The 22,531-nt window shown below is 40.3% G+C and overlaps 1 protein-coding gene across 1 annotated transcript; it reads right to left on the bottom strand.

Annotated features, from left to right (window-relative positions):
• Nucleotides 1-13,971: 13,971 nt before the first annotated feature.
• Nucleotides 13,972-19,846, bottom strand: LOC142142646 (C-C motif chemokine 20-like). Its single transcript, XM_075200511.1, has 4 exons — nucleotides 19,738-19,846; nucleotides 18,241-18,346; nucleotides 16,362-16,436; nucleotides 13,972-14,361 (listed from the first exon to the last, which is right to left on the bottom strand). Exons 1-4 carry the CDS (start codon nucleotides 19,808-19,810, stop codon nucleotides 14,292-14,294), a joined length of 324 nt encoding a protein of 107 aa, XP_075056612.1. The 5' UTR covers nucleotides 19,811-19,846; the 3' UTR covers nucleotides 13,972-14,291.
• Nucleotides 19,847-22,531: the final 2,685 nt, after the last annotated feature.

Below are 22,531 nucleotides of genomic sequence, written 5' to 3'. Positions count from 1 at the left end.
ATTGTTGTCTGGTGTGATGTCTGTTTCATGATATATACAACAACAAGTTCCTCCTCCCTTTTGTCAATGTGGAAATTCCCTATGGCTAAAATCGCACCTCTTTCTACAATTTACTATCAAGGTCACCTGCAGAAAAGCTGAGCTGGATTTTCCCAGGCTTGGCTATTGCTGTTTAGCGGGTTTGTGAGGCAATGATAGTGTGCACGTGTTCTGCAAATTCTGACATCATTTTTGTTACTGCTTATACTGCTGCACAATAATCAGTGTGTTTATTTTTAATTTCTAAAGCTGCACTACCACCTAGGAAAGGGATTCAGTGACAAGCCCCCTCCCCTCAGCCAACGCTACGTGTAGCCATTTTTCCACAGCCAAAAATCTGGGTGCGGAGGTTTACGCGGGGGTTGGGGTGGTGGGTGTTGGGGAACAATCACAAACTGCATTCAGTAGATGGAGGCTTATTATTGGTCCTCCTGCTCACATCCTCTCTGCTACCATTTTTAAATGGTGAACTTCATTGACCATACTTACCTACTTTTGCGACATTATTTCCGGGAGATGGGTGTGACTGGAGGGCGGGGGGGGGGGCGGCCAATTGTGTCATTTTGGCCCCGCCCCAGTGACGGGAATGTCGTTTTGTCGTGGGGGCGGGCCAGAATGACGCGATTCACCGCAAATCGCGTCATTTTGAGAAGACGGTAGCAGGATGCGGGAGATTTGCCAGCTCTCCCGGGAGTCCGTGAGCCCGACCCGAATCTTGGGAGTCTCCCGGACATTCCAGGAGAGTTGACAAGTATGTCATTGACATGCCGGTTATACATGTAGCTGTTTTTCCCCGGGCTAGGGGGAGGGGGCACATTACTAATAGTAAAATCTTTTCCTAGAAGGTAGATGCAGCTTTAACAAATATAGAGGCAATAATAACAGAAGTAACTATACAGTTAGAGTATCAAATACAAAACGTATATGGAGAACAGTAAAACAATATAAACCGCTTAACCAGAATAAATTGTACTGATTTAATCAGTGAACAGTATTCACAATAAACCCTCATTGAACCCAAACTGAATACAAATGAGTTATAAACCCTGGTACAAGGAACCCAGAAATTATACAAAGTTTTTATTTAGACTGGAGCCAGTTAGGACCGGAGCGTTTGGTGATGAGCAAAGAGGATGGAGCAACGCAGAAGCTGAGCGCGCAAATTGCCCCAATAATATCAGGGGTAGAACTGGTAATAAGAAAATAAAGCGTCTTGTCTTCTGTCTGTCTGGCACCATTGTTATGAGGTCTTTTTTATTAGGTGGACTAATCACCTCAGTGTCAGCTGTTATCCGTACATGCGATATTGCTGTTGCAAATACATATCTTGACCTTGACGAAAACTACGTACACTACTAATTGCACATAAGTGGGTGAGTGGTTGTGTAGGTAGGGTCCCAGTGCAATGCTTTGTCCGGGTGCCTGTAATGCTGTTAAGATGGCCCTGGCTGTAGGATATAATATGCTGGGTATACAATGATGCTAATTGTATGCTATTATTTAATAGCTATAAAATGCTGGCATTACTGGGTATGAAATGCTAGTTATTCCTAGGTGATGTATGCTGGTCCTTTCTGGTATTCTCATCTGCATAAAGACACCAGGGTAAATGTATCAAGCTGAGAGTTTTCTGGTGGATTTGATAAACCAATCAGATTCTTCCCATCATTTATTTAGTAAATTCTACAAAATGACAGCTAGAATCTGATAGGTTGCTATAGGCAACATCTCCACTTTTCAAACCCGCCGGAAAACTCTCAGCTTGATAGATTTACCCCCAGGAATTCCGTTATAGAGCAAGTCTTGTACAATAGCTAAGTATCCCAGCTCTGAACTAACACAGTTATATATTTTGTGTTGTGGCTATTACTGCATTTATTTTGGGATTTAATGAGAATAACTTTGATTTGGGACAACTATCCCCTACACTCAAGAGTTCTTAATAAATTCTACGCCATATGAGAAATACAATTGACATCTTTTCTGAAACTTTCAACTGTGCATGAGCTTTACTAATACAATTGGTTCCTTACAACTTTGGCATAGAAGCGATCTCCAATGGTCATAATTTACAATATTAATTAATTGGTTTTAAGTATTGTATGTATAATCTGTTGAATCTATACAAAAAATGTTATTGATAAAAAAGGTTTAATGCAGTAATCTGTTCTCTCTGATAATTATTTCTGCCACAGGCAAATATATTTATTATTTATTTATCTACCTTGTACTGTGAGTGAAGCCCCGGTCTGGGGGTTGGTCTGTGGTCGGCTCCCCAATGCCCCTCTCAGCTTCCCATTGGCTGCTTCCTCCCTTTCCACCTCCGAGGTCATGGACAGCAGATTGTGAGTGCCTCTCTGTGAGTGCATGCAGATAACATAATTCCTCATATTATGTGCAAGCAGTAAGTGAGGCAGACAGAGCAGTCCTACGTCATGCATCTCAGGATGTAAAATGTTATGTCTCTGGAGGACGCTTAGGGCTAGATTTACTAATCTGCGGGTTTGAAAAAGTGGGGATGTTGCCTATAGCAACCAATCAGATTCTAGCTTTCATTTATTTAGTACCTTCTACAAAATGAAAGCTAGAATCTGATTGGTTGCTATAGGCAACATCCCCACTTTTTCAAACCCGCAGCTTAGTAAATCTAGCCCTTAATGTAATGTGGTTGGGTGTGTGTGGAGTGAGGGTGGGTGAGGTTGGAGGCTATTTATGTAATGGAGTGAGGGTGGGGGTCTATGAATTTATTAGTAAATTGATGGTAGCAGTTATACAACTAGTGGTGGGGGCTATATAGCGGTGTGGCCTATTAATTTAAGGTGGGATGATGGGGCTATTATTCAATGCTGGGATGATTTAGGGGGCAATTTATTAAATGTGAGGCTAAGTTGGGGAAATGCAACTTATTAATTTAGTAAGGGGTTGAACTGGGGAAGCATCCATATTTATTAAATGTAAATGCTATTAATTTAATGTCTGGGAAGCCTGGGGGTAATCCTATTTATTAAAAGTTAATACTATTGATTTAATACTGGTTCTGGTTGGGGGAAACAAGCTTATTTATTAAATGTGAAAGATATTATTTTTATACTGTGGCTGGTTTGGTGGGCAGGATGCCTAATTATTAAACATTGGTCCCATTGTTTTACTGTTGGGGCAGATTGGGGGAAACAAGATCATTATTAAATGTAATTGCTATTTAATTTTGGGGTTGGTTGGGTAGAAAGTAGGCCAATTCATTAAGTATAAAAGCTACTAATTTAATGCTGGGCAGGTGGGAGGGAAGGAGGCCTAATTATTAAATGTGGTTGCTATTTATTTATTGTCAGAGCTGGTTTGGTGGAGAGAGGCCTATGTTATTCACTCATTGTTTGGCTTTCCAGGAGGTGAATAGTAACTATTTTCTTTCCAAATGGGTCCCCAACATTCCAGGACCCAGCCAAACAGCAAGTGAGCTTAAAGTACCAGCTGTAACAGGTAGTCAAAGCTGCAAGAACAGGTAGTAAAGAGTAGCACATTGGCAACTCCCCCAATTTCTAGGACTTTGGCCTGGTTCAAACTGTGTGCCACCCGGTTTCAATCTAGATTAGCTCAAACTTGCCTATTCTGCCAGAATGTCTGGGAGACTTTCAAATTTCCCAAATATACAGACAGTGTAGTGTCACAAACTATGTTATTTTTTGTGTTATTGTGTCCATTCTATGTGCTCTAATGACAATTTGAATTTTATTTTGTGTGCTTAGATGGGTACCATCGCTAGAGTTGCCACCTGCCAGTATTTAACCTAGTTTAAAGCAATTATTTTGTTCTGTGTACAATTATCAGTCAGTGCATTTTAGAGGCACTGCTCTCTGTGTGGAGGACACATGACCATTTACACTTACACAATTGCCACATGTAGCAAAGACTGTCCTGATGTCCTCTAGCTCATGGTTAATTTAAGCCATAAATGAAGCTAAACCAAGCAGTATTTTAGGTGAAAAATGGAAAATGTTATCTTATTGAAAGGGGTGGTACTAAAGTGGTAGACGGAACACCTAAGCAAACTTATAGGTTTCAGAGGTATCTCCCAAGAGTGCAGGGTGGGCATGCGTCTTATTGTGTTCTGGGCAGACCATCCAGGTGCCAAGGAGTTTTGTTGTACGAATCCGCTCTACTACATAAAATACCTCCAATGAGGGATGCAAAACAATTTTTTCTGTACTTGATATTAGCACCATTAGCTATAAGGTGTACAAATACAAATATTTATGGTGAGATACACTGGTATATTGTTTGTAATCACATACAGAAAACATGAGGCACTTGGAAGTTCCATACTATTGTCTTTCAGAGCAGAATGTTAAAACGTTCTAAGCACGACATTACTTGCAAAACCAGTTTAACCTGAAGATCTGTTTATCACCTCATTGCTATAAGGAAATATCATATTGGAATATTGTTATTCTAACTAAATAGCTGTGTCTATAAGGGAGGTGTCTCAAAATGATTAAATCTCTAGTATCAGATCTGTGGTGGTTATAAGGGGGACTGTAAATATACTCAGTTAGGTCAAGAGTTTGTGAAGCCTGTGATATAGTGATCAACACTACTGTCATCTCAGGTGTATTACTGTAAACAGAATTAGTATTCACAAACACTTAATGGCGACCTAGGCATGCTGGGACCTGTAGAATGGTGATCTCTCTAGTAAGTGTGTAACCATAAGAATGCCACGTGTGAATTAGGTACCCTTCATTTGCACAACATGGCAAGGCTGATAAGAAAAGAAAAATTCTAGTAGTATCACAAGGATTCTCCTACTTGGATTTTTAACGTCCATTATTGAGACAATATTGTTTGGTTTTTATACGTTATTGCACTATGTTTTTGTCTTCTTTTACGTATTTGTGGCAATTATGAATTTATTAATGAGGATTCCGGTACACATTGTATTTATGAATGAAGATTCCAGCACACATTATAATAAGTACACACTCATTTGAATGTATAATAATTGCTTCTTGAGGTACGACTTGTACTGAATCATTTCTAAAAAATGTTTCTACTTTGTTAAATTTAAACCTTGTTCTACCCATACTCCAGTAACATCTATCTCACAAGATATGCACTGTGTGTACTATCTCATCACACAGAATGCTGAGTAAACTACGGGACACAATTTACCTTACATTGTAGCCGTAAATTGTGGCCATCTCTACATAATAAATCTATGCCCAACTTCTATCACCCTACCTAACCCTAACCCTTTGGGATGAACTTAAATTTAACCTTTAGTCTTACCATTCATAATATCTATTTCATTTCCTCCACTTTAGGCCTCTCCGCATCATCATCATCATCAACATGTATACAGCGCTAGCAAATTCGGAAACGCTTTACAATTGATCAATAATGGGATGAAAAACCTTAAATATTTTCCAGAAAAACATAATATACGTTCTAGAGAACACCAGTTTTTTTCGCTTTATCTTTTCACTTAAATTGTTAGACCGATATATTTATACTACCAAAATGTCTTACTGTGAAAGTATCTGTGTTTATCTCAGCTCTCTCCCTAACAAGCCTTCTCAAACTATATAATGGCATAGGATCTTAATTCTTCTCTTCAGGAACATGAGTGGGCAAGACCTGGGCTTATACTTCTACGGGACCACCAACCTTAATTTCCTGGAAGAGAACTACAAGTTACAAACGCATTTGTATAGTCCTATATCTCAACTGAATTTGCTTATCCCAGGATATTCTAAGCTCTGAGACTGTGGCAGAAGACGAACTATCCAGCCCCCTAAAAATAACCCAATTCTGGATCCGGGTCGGTACTGAGACATAGCAAAAAAGCAGTGTTTTACCAGTATATGCATTCCCAGTACTAGACAGAATTAATTAAAGACACTTTATTAGATTACAGTTCATTTCATTTAAGAAACTGTAATCTATTTTTAATTGCAACTAATCAGCTTTTTGTTTGAAAGAAAAATGGCATGTCTTCAATCATTTCAAAATGATAATTTATGTTTCTAATAATAGTCCCAGAAAAACTTCCCCTAGTTAAAATAGTAAACCATTTACTTATGAGCCAAGCGGTGTACTCTTCCCTGCTTCATAATCAGCAGATGTCACCAGGGCATGAACATCCCAGGGAAAATCCCACTGAGAACAGCGTGTATGCTGCAGCCAGGCAGGCATTTCCAATTGCAAAAAAAGTCTTGATACCTTATTTGTACACTGAAATTTAAAGTTGACATTTGTGTGCTACATGAAAAAACAGTCAGTATTTAACTTATGTGCAAAACAGAATACTAATTTGCACCCCTTGCATTGTAACATGGTTTTGTCCAGGAGACTGAAATAAGAAGTTTCTTAAGTTAAGATCCTTTATGAATCAGGCCCAGAATGTCTGAGCTGGATTAGAGGCCCCTCATCTTGAAATATCTACCCTGTCACCAGGGAGAGAAGAAGGGACATTGAGTGTGAGAAAAAATGTGTGAAAGTGCTGTCTTACATTTGTCAGGGTATCTGGTTGTTGTGCTATAACAGATGATAGTGTGCAGAAATAAAAGAGCACTAGTTATTTTGGATGCTTTTAAATGCTATACTGAATTAAATTTGGGTGATAGGGATAGTTTCAAGAAAAGCTCTTACTGAGCTAACTCAAAAAGATTTTGCAGTTTGGGGCCAGGAATCAGCAGAAGGGACTAGTCACTTGGGAGAGTATATAGTATGTAAAGCAGCATCTTGAACTCAAGACATCAATTTTAGACTTTTAGAGGTAAGCAAATGCCAATCACACCTTCTTTCAATAATAAACAATTCCTTGAACTGTGGGGTGGATACTACACTTACTGGGTCTGTATCTACCAATTTTGAGCAAAATCATGCGGCGCATGCCATGACCCGGACTATACGCCAGTAAACACAGCCCTGTCTGCTCCGTCTTTGTAAGCAAAGAACACTTACAACAGCCTACGATTTTGGGGAGTGAATGGTGTATTGAAAAGGGAGGAGTTACAATTATCAGGTGTGACGAAACGAGTTTGATAACTCCTTAGCTAGCCTGTCCCTCGTTTCTCACAAAATGTGGAGAATAACAACATGAACATTTTATAGCGATAGTTTTTGTTCCCCAGCTCACCAGAGTACAACTGCAGTATCTAATTACATGTGGATAAGGGAACATTATAGCTATGCCTATATAAGAGACTTCTTCATTCCATGTTACCCATTGTAAAAATGTGACTGTTGCTTTTGCAGTGATGCATTGTTTTCAAATTGAAGCTAGGTAGGTTATGGTAAGGATCGGGTGGGATACAGGTGAGGGGGCTGTATTTATATTAATTCTCCCCCTCCTTTCTCTACAGGAAGCACAGAACAGCTGGGGACCCTGTGACATCACAAAGTAGTGTAAGGGGTTAATTTCAGGAGGGGCAGAGTGCTATTCTAAATTTGAAGGTGGGAAGACCAATTAGTATTCATTGTCCTCCACAGGACTAGTCCAGACATTTGTCTGGAACGCAGCAGGGGAGCCACTGTGGAATTATAGCTCAACTCGACTCCCCCCCAACCCCCTTAGTCCAGCACCCACCAATGTACAAGAAGGAGAGAGCCAGGGGTTTGCCTGGGGTGGGGACAACTGTGGATATTTGACCCTGGATTTAAGGAGCCACTCTGTGGGGGGGAGGGGGGTTGGTGGGATGTTCATTATGAGGATTGATCCTGGTAGGTGTAAGGCTGCTGGTGTTGATTTGCCGTTCTCTACCAGTGGACTACATATGCAGCTGAGAGAGATCCATGTGTTTTGGATTCAGCAATTCAGGACACTCCTTAAGCTAGTGGGGTAAGGGACAGATAATGTAAACCTGCCTGGCATTTATTAACTGTTTGTAAATAATATTCTAGTGATTGTTTTTATTACAATAAATATATTATTGAACTTTTCTAACTGCATTTGCGTGATTGACTATGAGAACCCTAGAAGGTTCTTGGTAGGCTTCCCTTGTATAGTAAGGCACCCCTGGATGGCCAACCAGGTAGAATGGGTAGGATTGGGCATCCTTACATTTGGTGGCAGACAGTGGGGTCACTCAGTTCCAGGTCCTCTATGGGTAGAGCTGCAGGGGAACTGTATTGTGATACATACCAGGGCTCTGCAAAGCAGTTAGCACTAGAAACCAGTTACCACATTATCCTGAACTTACTCCTAAGGGCTTTAAGGTAGAAAGTGTCAAGAAAAGAGTTGTGGGAATTAGGCGAGGGAAGATGTCGTCTAAGTGCCAATTTGATAAGGGTGGGCCACCCCGCAAGTGGAGAATGGAAGATGGAACCGTGTCTCAAAGAGGAGGGATCACAGTGAGGTGGTCCCTGGAAGTAAAATAGGTGTGAGCTCTAGGAACAAGAGAGCAGATCACAGACCAGTGTTGAACAAGGTCCCAAAGGATAGAATAAAACAGTACAGTGCACCACGGGGAAGGGATTCCTGGGATGAAGGACTGTGGCAGTGTCTGCAGGATGGGGATATGGATGTGATGCACTACCCCACCACAATGCAGCATGTTTTGGATTATTTGATGAGGAGTACCCAAAGATTATTCAGCCTAGAGGAGAATTTGTAGAACCTGTTGGATGTGTTCCTAATGTTGAAAGAGGACGCAAGTGCCTGTAATTTTTGGGATGAACCAGAATGGAATGAATTTACAAATTAAGTTATTTGTACTATGCAAAATCTGTGAATGGGAAAATCCAGTTTCAACAACAATCAGCAGTATCCATATGAAATGTTACTAACAACCAAGATAGAGGAAAGCAAACACAAAAATGGACTATTACAGCACAGGGACATGCCTGATGAATCCCCTGCAAATGTTCTAATAGAATATGCCCCATTAGCAGATTCTACAGATCCACTAGAGATGGTACGTATGGAGGAGTTGATAGTAGAATGCCAGATCCGGGGTGTACTATACCTGTACTGGATGCACAGGGATATTCTCCAAAGTCTTTGAAAGAATCAGGAGAATCCCATCAATGCCTTTAGTGTCTATAGGAAACGGATGCTCACATTAGATACCCACATACCACTCTGTGAACAAAATGCAATGTCTGCAACAGAGTTTTGAAGAAGCAGAGGACGAGGTATGGCGACTTACTAACACTGAAATATGGCAGTATAAGTGTTATCGAATGAATACTGAAAAATGCCAAATACAATCTCTTTTGCCACATCCTGAAAAAGGGGATGCTGGTAATCAGGGGGAGGCTAACCAAAGAACATAAACATTTAGAGGCATTAGTCCAAATCCCAATGAGGATTTGTGCTACCTGTTTGATCAACCCCTGTAGGAGGTGAAAGGTGGACTAAGTGTCTTTAAAAGAGGAGATCACTTACAAGATAGTGTCAGACTTTTGGGAAATTCTGAGCATGGTGACTGCACCAGGGCAAGGAATGTGTTCCCTGGATGAGGGGGAGAACTCCATGCCACTATAGATAACCCAAGAGAGAGGGGACACTTTGCATGGAAGAGGCCCTGGAGGAGGGTTGCTACAAGAGGCATGGTAGCTGTAGTGTCAGATCCTGAGGCTGAGAGTACACAGAGTGACGTGTCAGAGCACAGGAGACATTATCCCCGCAGAGGAGGGATGAGCTGCAGTTAAGAGGTACACAGAGTGTATCAGAGCTGCATGGAGAAGAAGCTGCCTGCCTATTAGCATCCATTTGAGTGCCCCTGCAGAAAGGGTGATCTGCAGTGACGTATGGAGTGTAAGAGACCTATGATTTATGTTATATAACATCTGGATAACATTATGAACTGTGCTGGAGAGAGTGAGGAGATGTATATATTTTCCTTTATTGCTGCAACCATTATGATTATCGTGCTGGAGGAAGAGGAGTGTAAATAAAAGTTCAGTTTATCATAGAGATGGTCTGGCGCCCAAATTATTGTGACTTCTATTACATTGCACCAAAGTGACATCCCCTGTGTCCCACTAACTGCAGAGAAACACCTGCATGTGCAGGGACCCCCTGATCCTTTACACCCATGCCCATCAGCTAGCCAGGGCTTGAGAAGGAGGTGCACTGTGTACCCTTTGCACACCACACTACACACAGTGACAGGGGGTTACATATGTAAATGGTGGCTGAAGGTGGTGTGAGAATTGTAGGAGCCGATGCCTGTGTTGGGGAAGGGACCAGTTAAATCTGTAACCTAGGGGATAGGTGAGCACAAGATTTAGGCCGGAATCCTGTGTGTTCCCTTACAGTAAACTTCCAAGTCACAAGTGTACAGAGTGCGGTTTGTGACAGGTAAAGGTAGTCAGGAGTGGTTTCCTGAAACTATAGATGTGACATATTGTTTGACTGTTTGATTATTTAATAAGTTATTAGATAAGGGAGCTGGCACAGTCGGGTCTCCCTGGCATTTTTTGGCAGCTTGTGGGATTTTTATATTTGTTAGAGCATTAAGTGCTGGACTTAAGTAATTATTCCTTGCACTTAAGGACTGGTAGTATCCTTGAGAGGAATACAGTCGTGTTCATAAGGAAAAAAAACTCAATGTTTATTATTTTTCATTAAGAGATATGTGTAAATCAGTCCCCTCCCTTCTCTCTTGTTTTCTTTTCTATCTTTTATTTTGCAATGTAACTGCAGAGATGGCAGCTGCTTATAAAAAAAAAAAAAGCCAAAGAAGTTTTATTTGCCCTCTGCTAGCAGCGAAGTCTCGACTGGACAGATAAAACTAAAAAGGTGCTGGTTTGTGCATTAGTAGAGGATGATGTAAAGAAGCAATGTGATACGGAACCTGAGTTGGGGACCAAGTTGGCACCAGAGGATCAAAGTGGTACCCAGTCCCAGATCCAAAGGATCCACTTACCATGATGAATATGGCAGAGCTAACTAAAGAATGTCAGTTCTGAGGTGTCTCCTGCTACAACAAGACGAGCAGGGAGATCATCGAAACCTCACCTGAGCACTGGACGACCCAACCAATGCTTTCAGAGAGTATCGCATGATGGTTCTTAATCCGGGTTACAAGATGAGTCTTGTGGGACAGCTGGAAAGAGTCTAGAGGAGTGTTTTGAGACTTCACAAAAAGAGGTGTATTTTTTGGGTAGGCTCCATACCCCATTCTAGCAAGACCAGTGTTCCCGGGTTCCTGACGAAAGGCACCACCTGCAACAGCTTCTTTCACCAGCTGGAGAAGCAACCGCCGAGCCTATAGGGGTGGCCCACAAGGAAAAGATGCCCCTGCCAGCTCCTGTCAATGTGGGAATATGCTTCCATGATATTTAATCAGTAGGCCCTGTTTACTCTGCTGGGGAAAGCTGGTGATACTAGAAGCATACCCCCACACGATGCCTAGACATTGTTACTGGAGGAGGCTGATTTTGAAGAGGACATAATTATTGAGAAGACTAATTTTGTGAGAAAGGTGGGAGTGTCTGATGTGTTATTAGGTATTGACTTTGGGCGATTAATATCCCAATATGTTCCCGCAAATGTTGTTCCTGCTATCCCTAATTCTGTTATACCGTGTGACTCATCTTAGGTAATATGGGACAATGCTGCATTGTGCAATGATGGGACTTTGTGTAAAGAACCTGAGATGCTCTGTGATCATTTTGCATCCTGTAATGTGATAGAGATATGTGAGGGTGAGAAGTGGATAGGTGCCAGTGTTAACTCTTGCAATTATGTAGATTAGTGCGAAGATCCTGATGTTATCGAAGTTAATTTGGAAACCCTTAATGATAGGGAGATGTGTAATGATCTTAATGTCACATGTGTTACTGTTGTAGAATCTAAACCTGTTTTTCCACTGACATACTGCCTTGAGATAGGGACAGGTGACAATATTCCTGCAAATGTTTTGTTTAGGAATGATTTAGGCAGCATGCAATCTCAATATGTCTCTAACAATGTTATTGGCTGTGCTGAAAGTACCCTTTTTTTTTTACAGGTACCAGGATGTGACAGGAAAAAGGTATGTTCTATTGTACCTAAAGTGTGTAATGATGATAATGCCAAAAAAAGTATTGTATTAGAATCTAAACATGTTTTTCCACTGACATCTTGTCATGAGGTAAGGACTTTCCACATGTATTTTAAAGCTCTCTGTCACACAGGGAATGAAAGGAAATGAGTGTCAGCTCAACTAATCCACTCTACATATGTATGTTTGGTATCTGAAGATTGGTAAATTTGAATTGGATTTATTAATTATAATATTGAGTTTGTGTGACACACCTCAGGAAAGATATGTCACATTTTAGATTTGAATATTAAACAGGGAAGATATAAATTGTGATACTTGAATGGGCGGAGGGGGCGGGGCTCCGCAAATCGCATCATTTTGGCCCCACCCCCAATAATGTAATGCTTGTTTGGGGTCTTTTTAGCACTGTAAAAAGACCCCAAGCAGGCATTATGTCACGCCCCCTCCGTCCATACACCCCTCGTGCCCTCCAGGAACTACCGGACCCGGCCAACATAAGGTTGGCAAGTATGAAATAGAGGTGTAGGTTGCTTTAGAGACATCTATATGACGGGCGGACTACATTCACCCCTTAGAAGTCACATCATTGTAACATCACAAAAATGTCATCAATCAGCGCCAGGGGTAAATTGTATGAGGGAAAGATGTAGGAAAAGAGGTGAGTGGGATTCATTTAGTTTTATTTTTAAATCATGAAGGTGAAATTTGTCCCACTTAGTGCTCCCAGTTTTCACTCATCTAGAATATCTTACTACAATAGTGTAACCCAGACAAACCCCCAGGTAAAATACTAGCGTGCCTACTGTAAAGCACCCTTGCCTCCGTGTAACAGAATAGTTTATATCTTAAATACACAAAGGCATGAGAGCCGCCATCTAACGCTGCAATGGAAGCTTTTGTGTGAAGTTGTCATGTAAACCATATTCAAATTAGCTTAAGTGAAAACGGCCGGACAAACAGTATGCACAGTATAATAAAGCCCAACCCAATAAGTACATTGTGGAATTGTAAAACATTTTAGCCACAACAGTGAGCCTGGAAGAATGACAAGCTTAGCATTCTGGCTCAAGCGCACAAAACTATTTAAGCTAAGGCGTTTATTTAAGGTTACCCGAAGCAACCCAGTCACTTGTTGTCCTTTCCCTTTTTATAGCGAGCAGTTATGAGTAAGAAGGACATGGTCTCCTTTGATTTAGTCTTGGGACACACCACAGAAGTCAGACGGATGGACGATATAGAAATATAAACACTTTATATTTGTCACCAATGGGGGACAGGGATTAAAATGAATTTGCTCTAAGACAGAGATGCTCAAACCCAGTCCTCAAGAGCTACCAACAGGTCATGTTTTCAGGATTTCTGTCTGTAGAAACAGGTGGGATAATTACTGATCCAGGAAAATAGATTGAGTCACCTGTGCATGATTAAAGACATCCTGAAAACATGAACTGTTGGCAGCTCTTGAGGACTGAGTTTGGGCACCTCTGTCTAAGCGAATGGTTTCCCCAGACATGCCTCCAATAAAACGCCTCCCTAGTAACACTAAGTGATGTTAAACATCTTATAGTTGTGATGCTCTATCCCATAAACCTGCATAGACTTCCTGCCCTAATGTTGACTTCTTATGTTACCTCTACAGGGTCTATTGTAGACTAAAGAATTTAGGGCTTACAAAAAAAAACTACACTTAGAAATAAATCAGGTAAGAATTGGAAATACTGATGGCCGATTAAAATATGAATGCTTCGACAGACTTATGTTCAGTATGTGATGTCACAAAATGGGTGTGGCCTAAGTAATGCATCACTCCTCTGGCCAGAGTCAGGATTCAGCTAATCCAGGACTTCCCTAATTAGACAGATTAATTGTGTTGAAATAAACTATTTGTTTCAGCCACTCAATCTAATCATTGCACAACAGAAAACACACTACACATTGATTTCCATATACACCTGGACTTTTTATTGAGGATCCACACCTTCTTTATTACATTTGGTAAAATCGGCATTTGCCTTTTTAGTTTTATTTTGTATACAGTATATGATGGGGTACATCCATCTTTTTCAGATAAAGAATTAACATATAACTCTGCAGTTGGTGTAAGCAAACAAAACCAAAACAATAAATATTAATGCTCTAACAAGCAAGTAGTATAAAGATGCAATATGATCACACTGGAAAAGAAGAATATTGAGCAGATTCTGAAGAAATCAGAATATAGTAGCTTTTTTCCAAACAAAAGTAAAAAGGAGCAAATATTTATAAACCTTCATTTTTAGGAATATCATTTTCGCCCTTTATGGATGCTTCAGTGTTTGTCTTCCTCAGCCTGCAAATAATAAATATATATATATTAGAAATGTACATTTTTTTGCAATCTAGCAAAATTCATTGTGGTACGTAACATAACAGCTTTTGCAACACATGGGTAGTTTTGTCACACCTCCCGACCATCCCGATTGCAGCGTGACAGTCCTGATTTTGATGGACTGTCACGCCAATCATTTAACTTGGCGCAATCGGTGGCGGTGTAGTTTTTTTAAATTAATGTTTTGCAACAGCACCACCTCCTGGCCAGGTGGAGAAGTGCTCTGGGGGAAAAACATGCAAAGAAAATATTCCTTCCCCAGAAGAACCTGCTGATCTTATAGTCAATAAATTCTGTGGACACTATTCAGGTGAGTGTCTGTCTTGGGGTATGAATAGTTCAGGGTAACTGAGTGGTTGTTTTGGGGTCAGTGAAAGAGAATTTGTGGTGCACTTTGAAGCAAGTAATTTGTGATTGCCTGGGGCATATAGGCTCCCTGTGTAAGTGTTTTGTGGTGATGAGGCATTTGAGGTGCGTGTTTAGGTGTTTTGGGGGCGACTATAAGTGATTCGGTGTGAGTCAGTGTGGCTAGAGGTGATCTGGTTTTTGATGTAATTGTGGGTGTTTTGGGGTGACTTTTGCAAGACACACCCACTTCCCACAAAAGACACAACTACAGGGTGGTACGAGACAAATCCCCTCCAGCAGCAGTTTGTCCCTCATTCCAATTTTCAAGTGTCGGGAGCTATGGTTTTATTGTGTACAAAATAAAATGTACAAGTTGTGAACACTAATGTAAACACAGTAATGCCTGTACGGAAACAAATGAAGACACAGGTGAAGCTGTATTATTCAGTGTGAATCAAAACAATGCAGTTTTTTGTTTTTCCTAATACAAAATATTTCACTATACTTAAAATCCAACACACTCTAGTTGATAAGTCTTTATGAGAAGTCCTGCATAGTGACTAGAGAAAATAGGATTCTAATTAGATGTAACCATTTTTACAAAGCACAATATTCTTTAATAAAAGAGTGACACCACTAGCTAAATCAGTAAGGAGCAACAGGTGGCCCTTGGGCCACTTGCGGCCCTCTGAGCCTTCATCTTTGAACCCCAAATCCTTGGTGTATTGTCAGATTTGTTTGTTATAGTTTGTAACACTTGTTTTAAATCTCTGCTGATATGTTATTACAGATAGGCGTCTCTTTGATTAAATGTATTGTTTTAACTTATTTCTGAAATTAACGGTAATGTGAGGCCCTTTTGAAGGCTAGAGGGGTGCACCCATGCGACCCTTGGAGTGTTTCAGGGGGCCCATCACTGGTCTAAATGACATAAAGAACTAAAAAATGCACAGAAGGAAACCAGAAACATTAAGCAGTGTTTACGTAAAAGATGAAGGTGGACAGCACGGTGGTGTAGTGGTTAGCACTTCTGCCTTACAGCACTGGGGTTCAATTCCCGACTATGGCCTTATCTGTAAGGAGTTTGTATGTTCTCCCCATATTTGTGTTGGTTTCCTCCGGGTGCTCCGGTTTCCTCCCACAGTTCAAAAAACATACTGGTAGGTTAATTGGCTGCTAACAAATTGACCCTAGTCTGTGTCTGTGTGTGTTAGGGAATCTAGACTGTAAGCCCCAATGGGGCAGGGACTGATGTGAGTGAGTTCTCTGTACAATTCTGAATTAGTGGCGCTATATAAATAAATGGTGATGATGATGAAGGTACGATTCAAATTCTAAATGAAAGTTATATACGGTGGGAAACCTATCTAATTTGATTATTATACAGAATTTGATTATGGAGAATTCAGCAACTCTAAATCCACTCTTTGAACATGAATATTACATATATAAAACTATGAAGAGAAATGGTGGTAGTTTTGTACTGCCGCAAAACATCACTAGTGCACTGAATAGTAACATGTAAATACATTTCATCCGTCTGAATTCCCAGACATTTAACAAATGTGAAGGGACTGAGCAATCGCATTACATGGTTAGTGACCTTTACATACTTGAGTGCTTTGATGTTCCTGATGACCCATTTGTCTGTGGGATTTGCACACACTCTGAATTTCTTTGTAATGAATCTAGAATAACAAAAAAGCAAATATTATAAATCACATACGTTTTGCCTCAATAGAACAAACCAATAAGGTCATTTTTAGGTTATTATTCCTGGGAACAACAAGTAAGTAAGCTCCAAAAGCAGAAGAGACTTGAGGATTATGCCATGTACACGGGAGCTCTGTGAGGCACTGTCATATTCACGGGGTATTAAAGCAGGACACAGAACATCCACCTACACACTGTTTCAGCCTAGTTCAGGCTCATCAGTGAATCACAGGTTATTTCAGCCTAGTTCAGGCTCATCAGTGAATCACAGGTTATTTCAGCCTAGTTCAGGCTCATCAGTGAATCACAGGTTATTTCAGCCTAGATCAGGCTCATCAGTGAATCACAGGTTATTTCAGCCTAGATCAGGCTCATCAGTGAATCACAGGTTATTTCAGCCTAGTTTGGGCTCATCAGTGAATCACAGGCTGTTCTGGTCTGTATGTTAATAGCCTCACTAACAGAGTAAAGGCATTTGTAAGATGTGCTCCTTAGTAACAACATGCAAATAAACCACCCACAAAAGGAGAAAGGACTTCTGGGTAGGTTGTTTAGGTGAGCATGGGAAAAGTCCTGGAAGTAGTGTCCCATCTTATTTGTGCATTGATTTGGAAATCAGTTGCATTTATAAACAGAAACATATTTTTTATCTTATTTATTGGTTTAAATAAGTTAAGTAAAGCAAAATACATAAAATATTAAAAGAAATAGTTTTGTTTTTATTCTTATACTTGTCTATTGCTTATGTATTCACTCTATATATTATATATTACATCCAAGCCTAAAAACATAGGAGGCTCCCAGTAGTGTATTCATGAGCTCTAGAAGCTTGGTCTACAGCTGCTCATATGTATGTACTGTAAAGGTTTTATTCTGTTTCTGCTGGTCCCATTTGTGCTTCCTTGAAGGGATCTGCACAATGATCATTCAGACAGAAAAGAACAGATTTGAAAATCACTATTATATTAAAATTACATTATAACATAAAACAAAACGGGACCCAAAACATGGGTAACCTTGTCATTTAAGGTGGGTCCCAAGACCTGCTATGAACTGATAAAAAAAATAGCTTTAATATTATTGCATTCATTTGTAGACAGCAGTATCATAATTTAAAAGGGAAGTATATTATTCATTAAAACTGTGAAATGGGTCAAGAAAGAGATTTGCAAACATTTTGTCCCTGCCCTGAGCTGAGACAAGTTAAGGGTTCAATCTGGAAAACTTAAAAATGGCCGGGTGGTTTTGGGCAAAAGAGCGACATATGAATGATTAGTTGCAGCCCACGTCCAATTACATGCCGCCCTCCACAGCCTGGGAACACCTGGGGTAAATGTATCAAGCTGAGAGTTTTCCGGTGGGTTTGAAAAGTGGAGTTGTTTCCTATAGCAACCGATCAGATTCTAGCTGTCATTTTGTAGAATGTGCTAAATAAATGATAACTAGAATCTGATTGGTTTTTCAAACCAACTGGAAAACTCTCAGCTTGATACATTTACCCCCTGGTGTTCTTGACCCCTCGTTGTTAAGTACTAATCTACCTGAATTACAAAGTTTAATTGGAAATTCCTGAAATTCCTCCTACCTGTAGTATAACTTATGTGAAAGGACAGGAACCTACTTTAAATATGTTCTTTTCTCTTAATAATAATAATGCGGAAAAACAGCTTTCAGGTAGCAAGTTGCATTATTTGGCCATCAATTCGACAGATCTGTAATTATTCCTTATGTTCATGACCTGAAGTTTCTACAGTTGGTACAATTAGTGATCCTACTTACATGACAGCATTAATGTCGCACACCTCTTGGGAGTTCTGGATTATGTATCCTTTGACAGCCCGCACTGGTAAGGGTTTCCTTGTATGAGTATAGCAACAATCAAATACTTAGGAGAGAGAAAGGGAGAGAGAGTGTAAATCTTTGGCAGTGTGGTCGTTTACTAAGCATCAATTGTAATTGTACATCTTAGGTTACATATTTAAAAAGCCGTGTTGGTATATAATTCAATAAACAACATATTAATGTTTCAGCTCCTCTCTCCTGAAACATGGAGGAGTTCACTTTGTTAGTCACAGAGGGCCTGATTCATTAAGGATCTTAACTTGAGAAACTTCTTATTTAAGTCTCCTGGACAAAACCATGTTACAATGCAAGGGGTGCAAATTAGTTTTCTGTTTTGCACATAAGTTTTATACTGACTGTTTTTTCATGTAGCACACAAATATCAACTTTAAATTTCAGTGTACAAATAAGCTATCAAATATTTGTGTACTACATGAAAAAACAGTCAGTATTTAACTTATGTGCAAAACAGAAATCTAATTTGCACCCTTTGCATTGTAACATGGTTTTGTCCAGGAGACTGAAATAAGAAGTTTCTCAAGTTAAGATCCTTAATGAATCAGGCCCAGAATGTCTGAGCTGGATTAGAGGTCACGAATGCTCCAGTCTGCATAGATATAATAATCAAACATGATAATAAAAACCAATAATATCAATACATATCTGAAATTCCTACCCGTCAGGATAGATGGTTGTTTTTTAATGGGATGATGCACTACAATGATGCAGAGATTGCAAAATGCTGCATGATTTTCTATCCCTTTACAACTTTCCGGGGCATATTCAATTGTCCACGTTACTCGGAAAAGTAACGCGGCTTGCGCACTATTACCGTTATTACGGTAATAGTGTGCATAATTACCGTTATTACGGTACCTTTAACGACGGCTTTCAGCTCGCAGCTCGGAGAGCCGCGAGATGAAATCCGGCTTAGAATTACCGTAATACCGGTAATAGTTTTAACGCCGTATTACTTTTGCAAGTAACACGGACAATTGAATATGCTCCTACAAGTTGAATTAATGTTTTTGTCTCATTAAACAAACATTTGATTGATTGATCAGAGCTGTTGCTACAATAGATGTTATTTTATTCTTGCCCTTGTTTATATCAAGGCATTTCCTAGTGGTTTCCTTTCAAATTGCTTATCACTTACTTCAAATATATTATATCACTTTATGGGGCCAATTCAATTTGGCCGCGTTAATCTAGGAATAACGCGTCCTGCGCATTATTACTGCTACTACGGTAATTGTAACGCTGATTTTTGCTTGCACCTCTCAGAGACACGAGTAAAAATCTGGGTTACAATTACCGTATTAAAGGTAATACTACTAAACGCTGCGTTAATCCTAGACTGCCCCTATGAATCAGTACAAACAATAAAAGATGATTGGGTTGACATCATGCATGAAATAAATAAACAGCACTCACCTGCAGCGCTGGTCAGGGACTGAAGCCCCAGCAACACGATACACAGAACACAAAGAGCGCTGACACGAGACATGTCACAGTGAAGTGGCTTTCTATACAGTGAATAAACACAATGCACAGGTAGTTATATACTGACTGAGTCCCTCCCACACCAGTTGTAACCAGGGACTTCCCCATTAATGTTCTAATTTTTTTTCACAGCGAACAACCTTTGCTAATAATAACATAGCATGAAAGGTAACTAGAAAATTACTACTCTCCACAAAGCCACATGATGACGTAAAATCTCCAGGAACTGACACCAACAGTTCCGTGGATGCAAGCTGGCCATTGCGTTTATTAATTACATAAATGTAGAAAAAGCAGTTATCATCCTGTCAACATGAATCTATAAATGTCTCTTACTCTGTAAAACTCCCATAATTGTCTACATCTCAATTACAATCCATAGATGTACAAGAATAAACTTCATTTTAAGTATGGAAGAAAGGTCAGCCACACCAATACCATCCTCGCCTCTGGACCATACCTTGGATGGAATATGTATTTGTATCTACTTAGTGTTATGGCCTACGACCACCTAGATGAGCTTTTAGAACAGATAGGGTAGAGATCTTCACCTATAGCAGCCGCCTTTCCCGTAGAGCTTTATATGCTCACAGGTACTCAGATGCCCCCAGGACTTAGGCTCAGAGTAGTAAAAGCTCATCAAAGATGGTTGCAGCGAAAGGTGAAATCAGGGGCGATAGCCAGGCTGGAGCGGATGGTCAGAGGCAGCCCAAGGTCAGAGGTCCGTAGCAGTAGAGCGAGGTCCTGAATACAAACCAAAAGGTCAGGGTCACAGGCATATAGCGAGGTCCAGAGTACAAGCCAAAAGGTCAGAGTCGCATGCAAACAGGCAAGGTCCAAGGTAGAGGTAGAGGGTTACAACGGTAGATCAGGTATGCAGCAGTTCAAACAGCAGGTCAGCAACAGTGCAGGACTGGAACAATATAACTGGCAGGGAGGCTAAGCCCTCTAAGCCCTCATTTAATCAAAACTTTAAAACTTTAAAAAATTTACCTCCCTCCAAACAGTCCCAGTAATAAATTAAATAGCATTAAAGTTTAATAAATAAATCCATTTTCCACAACTATCCCCAGCATTAAATAATTCCTATTCACATATAATAAATAGCCCTCCTCCCCAAAATCTGCCCCATGTTCAATCAACAGCCCCAAACCACCCCAGCATTAAATTAAAGGTTCAGTCACCTCACCTTAAATAATTAGCCCCCACCTACACTCCACCATTAAACAGCCTAACTCCCACACACACACTATATTAAAATACAGCGCCCACACACACACACTATATTAAAATACTGCGCCCACCCACACACTATATTAAAATACTACGCCCACACACACATGCACACACACACATATATTAAAATACTATGCCCACACACACACACACACTATATTAAAATACTGCGCCCACCCACACAATATAATAAAATACTAAGCCCACACACACGCACTCACAAACACACACACACTATATTTAAATACTGCGCCCACACACACACACACACTATATTAAAATACTGTGGCCACACACACATAAACACACACACACACATACACACCCACACACACACTATATTAAAATACTGCTGCCACACAGACATACACACATACACATACACACCCACACACACACTATATTAAAATACTGCGCCCACACACACACACTATATTAAAATATTGCGCCCACCCACACACTATATTAAAATACTGCCGCCACACACACACACTATATTGACATACTGCGCGCACACACACACACTATATTAAAATACTGCGCCCACCCACACACTATATTAAAATACTACGCCCACGCACACGCACACACACACTATATTAAAATACTGCGCCCACACACACACACACACTATATTGAAATACTGCTCCCACCCACACACTATATTAAAATACTACGCCCACAGACACACACACACACACACATTGTTACGAGCCACGACTCGCATCCGCTAGCGCCAGGCGTCCCGGCCGTCTCCATGACACACACACTATATTAAAATATTGCGCCCACAAACACACACACACACACACACACACACACACACTATATTAAAATACTGCGCCCACACACACACACTATATTAAAATACTGCGCCCGCCCGCACACACACACACACACTATATTAAAATACTGCGCCCACACACACACACACACACTATATTAAAATATTGCGCCCACCCACACACTATATTAAAATACTGCGGCCACACACACTATATTGACATACTGCGCACACACACACCCATAAAACACCCACCCACACACACACACTATATTAAAATACTGTGCCCACACACACACTATATTAAAATACTGTGTCCACCCACACACTATATTAAAATACTACGCCCTCGCACACACACACACACACACACACTATATTAAAATATTACGCCCACACACACACACAAACACACACACAGTATATTAAAATACTGCGCCCACACACACAGTATATTAAAATATTGTGCCCACCCACACACTATATTAAAATACTGCGGCCACACACACTATATTAAAATACTGCGGCCACACACACTATATTGACATACTGCGCACACACACACACACACACTATATTAAAATACTGTGCCCACACACACACTATATTAAAATACTGTGCCCACCCACACACTATATTAAAATACTACGCCCACACACACGCACACGCACACACACACTATATTAAAATATTGCGCACACACAC

Source organism: Mixophyes fleayi, chromosome 3 (assembly GCF_038048845.1).
Source record: "Mixophyes fleayi isolate aMixFle1 chromosome 3, aMixFle1.hap1, whole genome shotgun sequence".
NCBI lineage: Eukaryota > Metazoa > Chordata > Amphibia > Anura > Limnodynastidae > Mixophyes > Mixophyes fleayi.
Note: the sequence above shows the minus strand (reverse complement) of the source record. Positions and strands in the feature narration are given on the sequence as shown.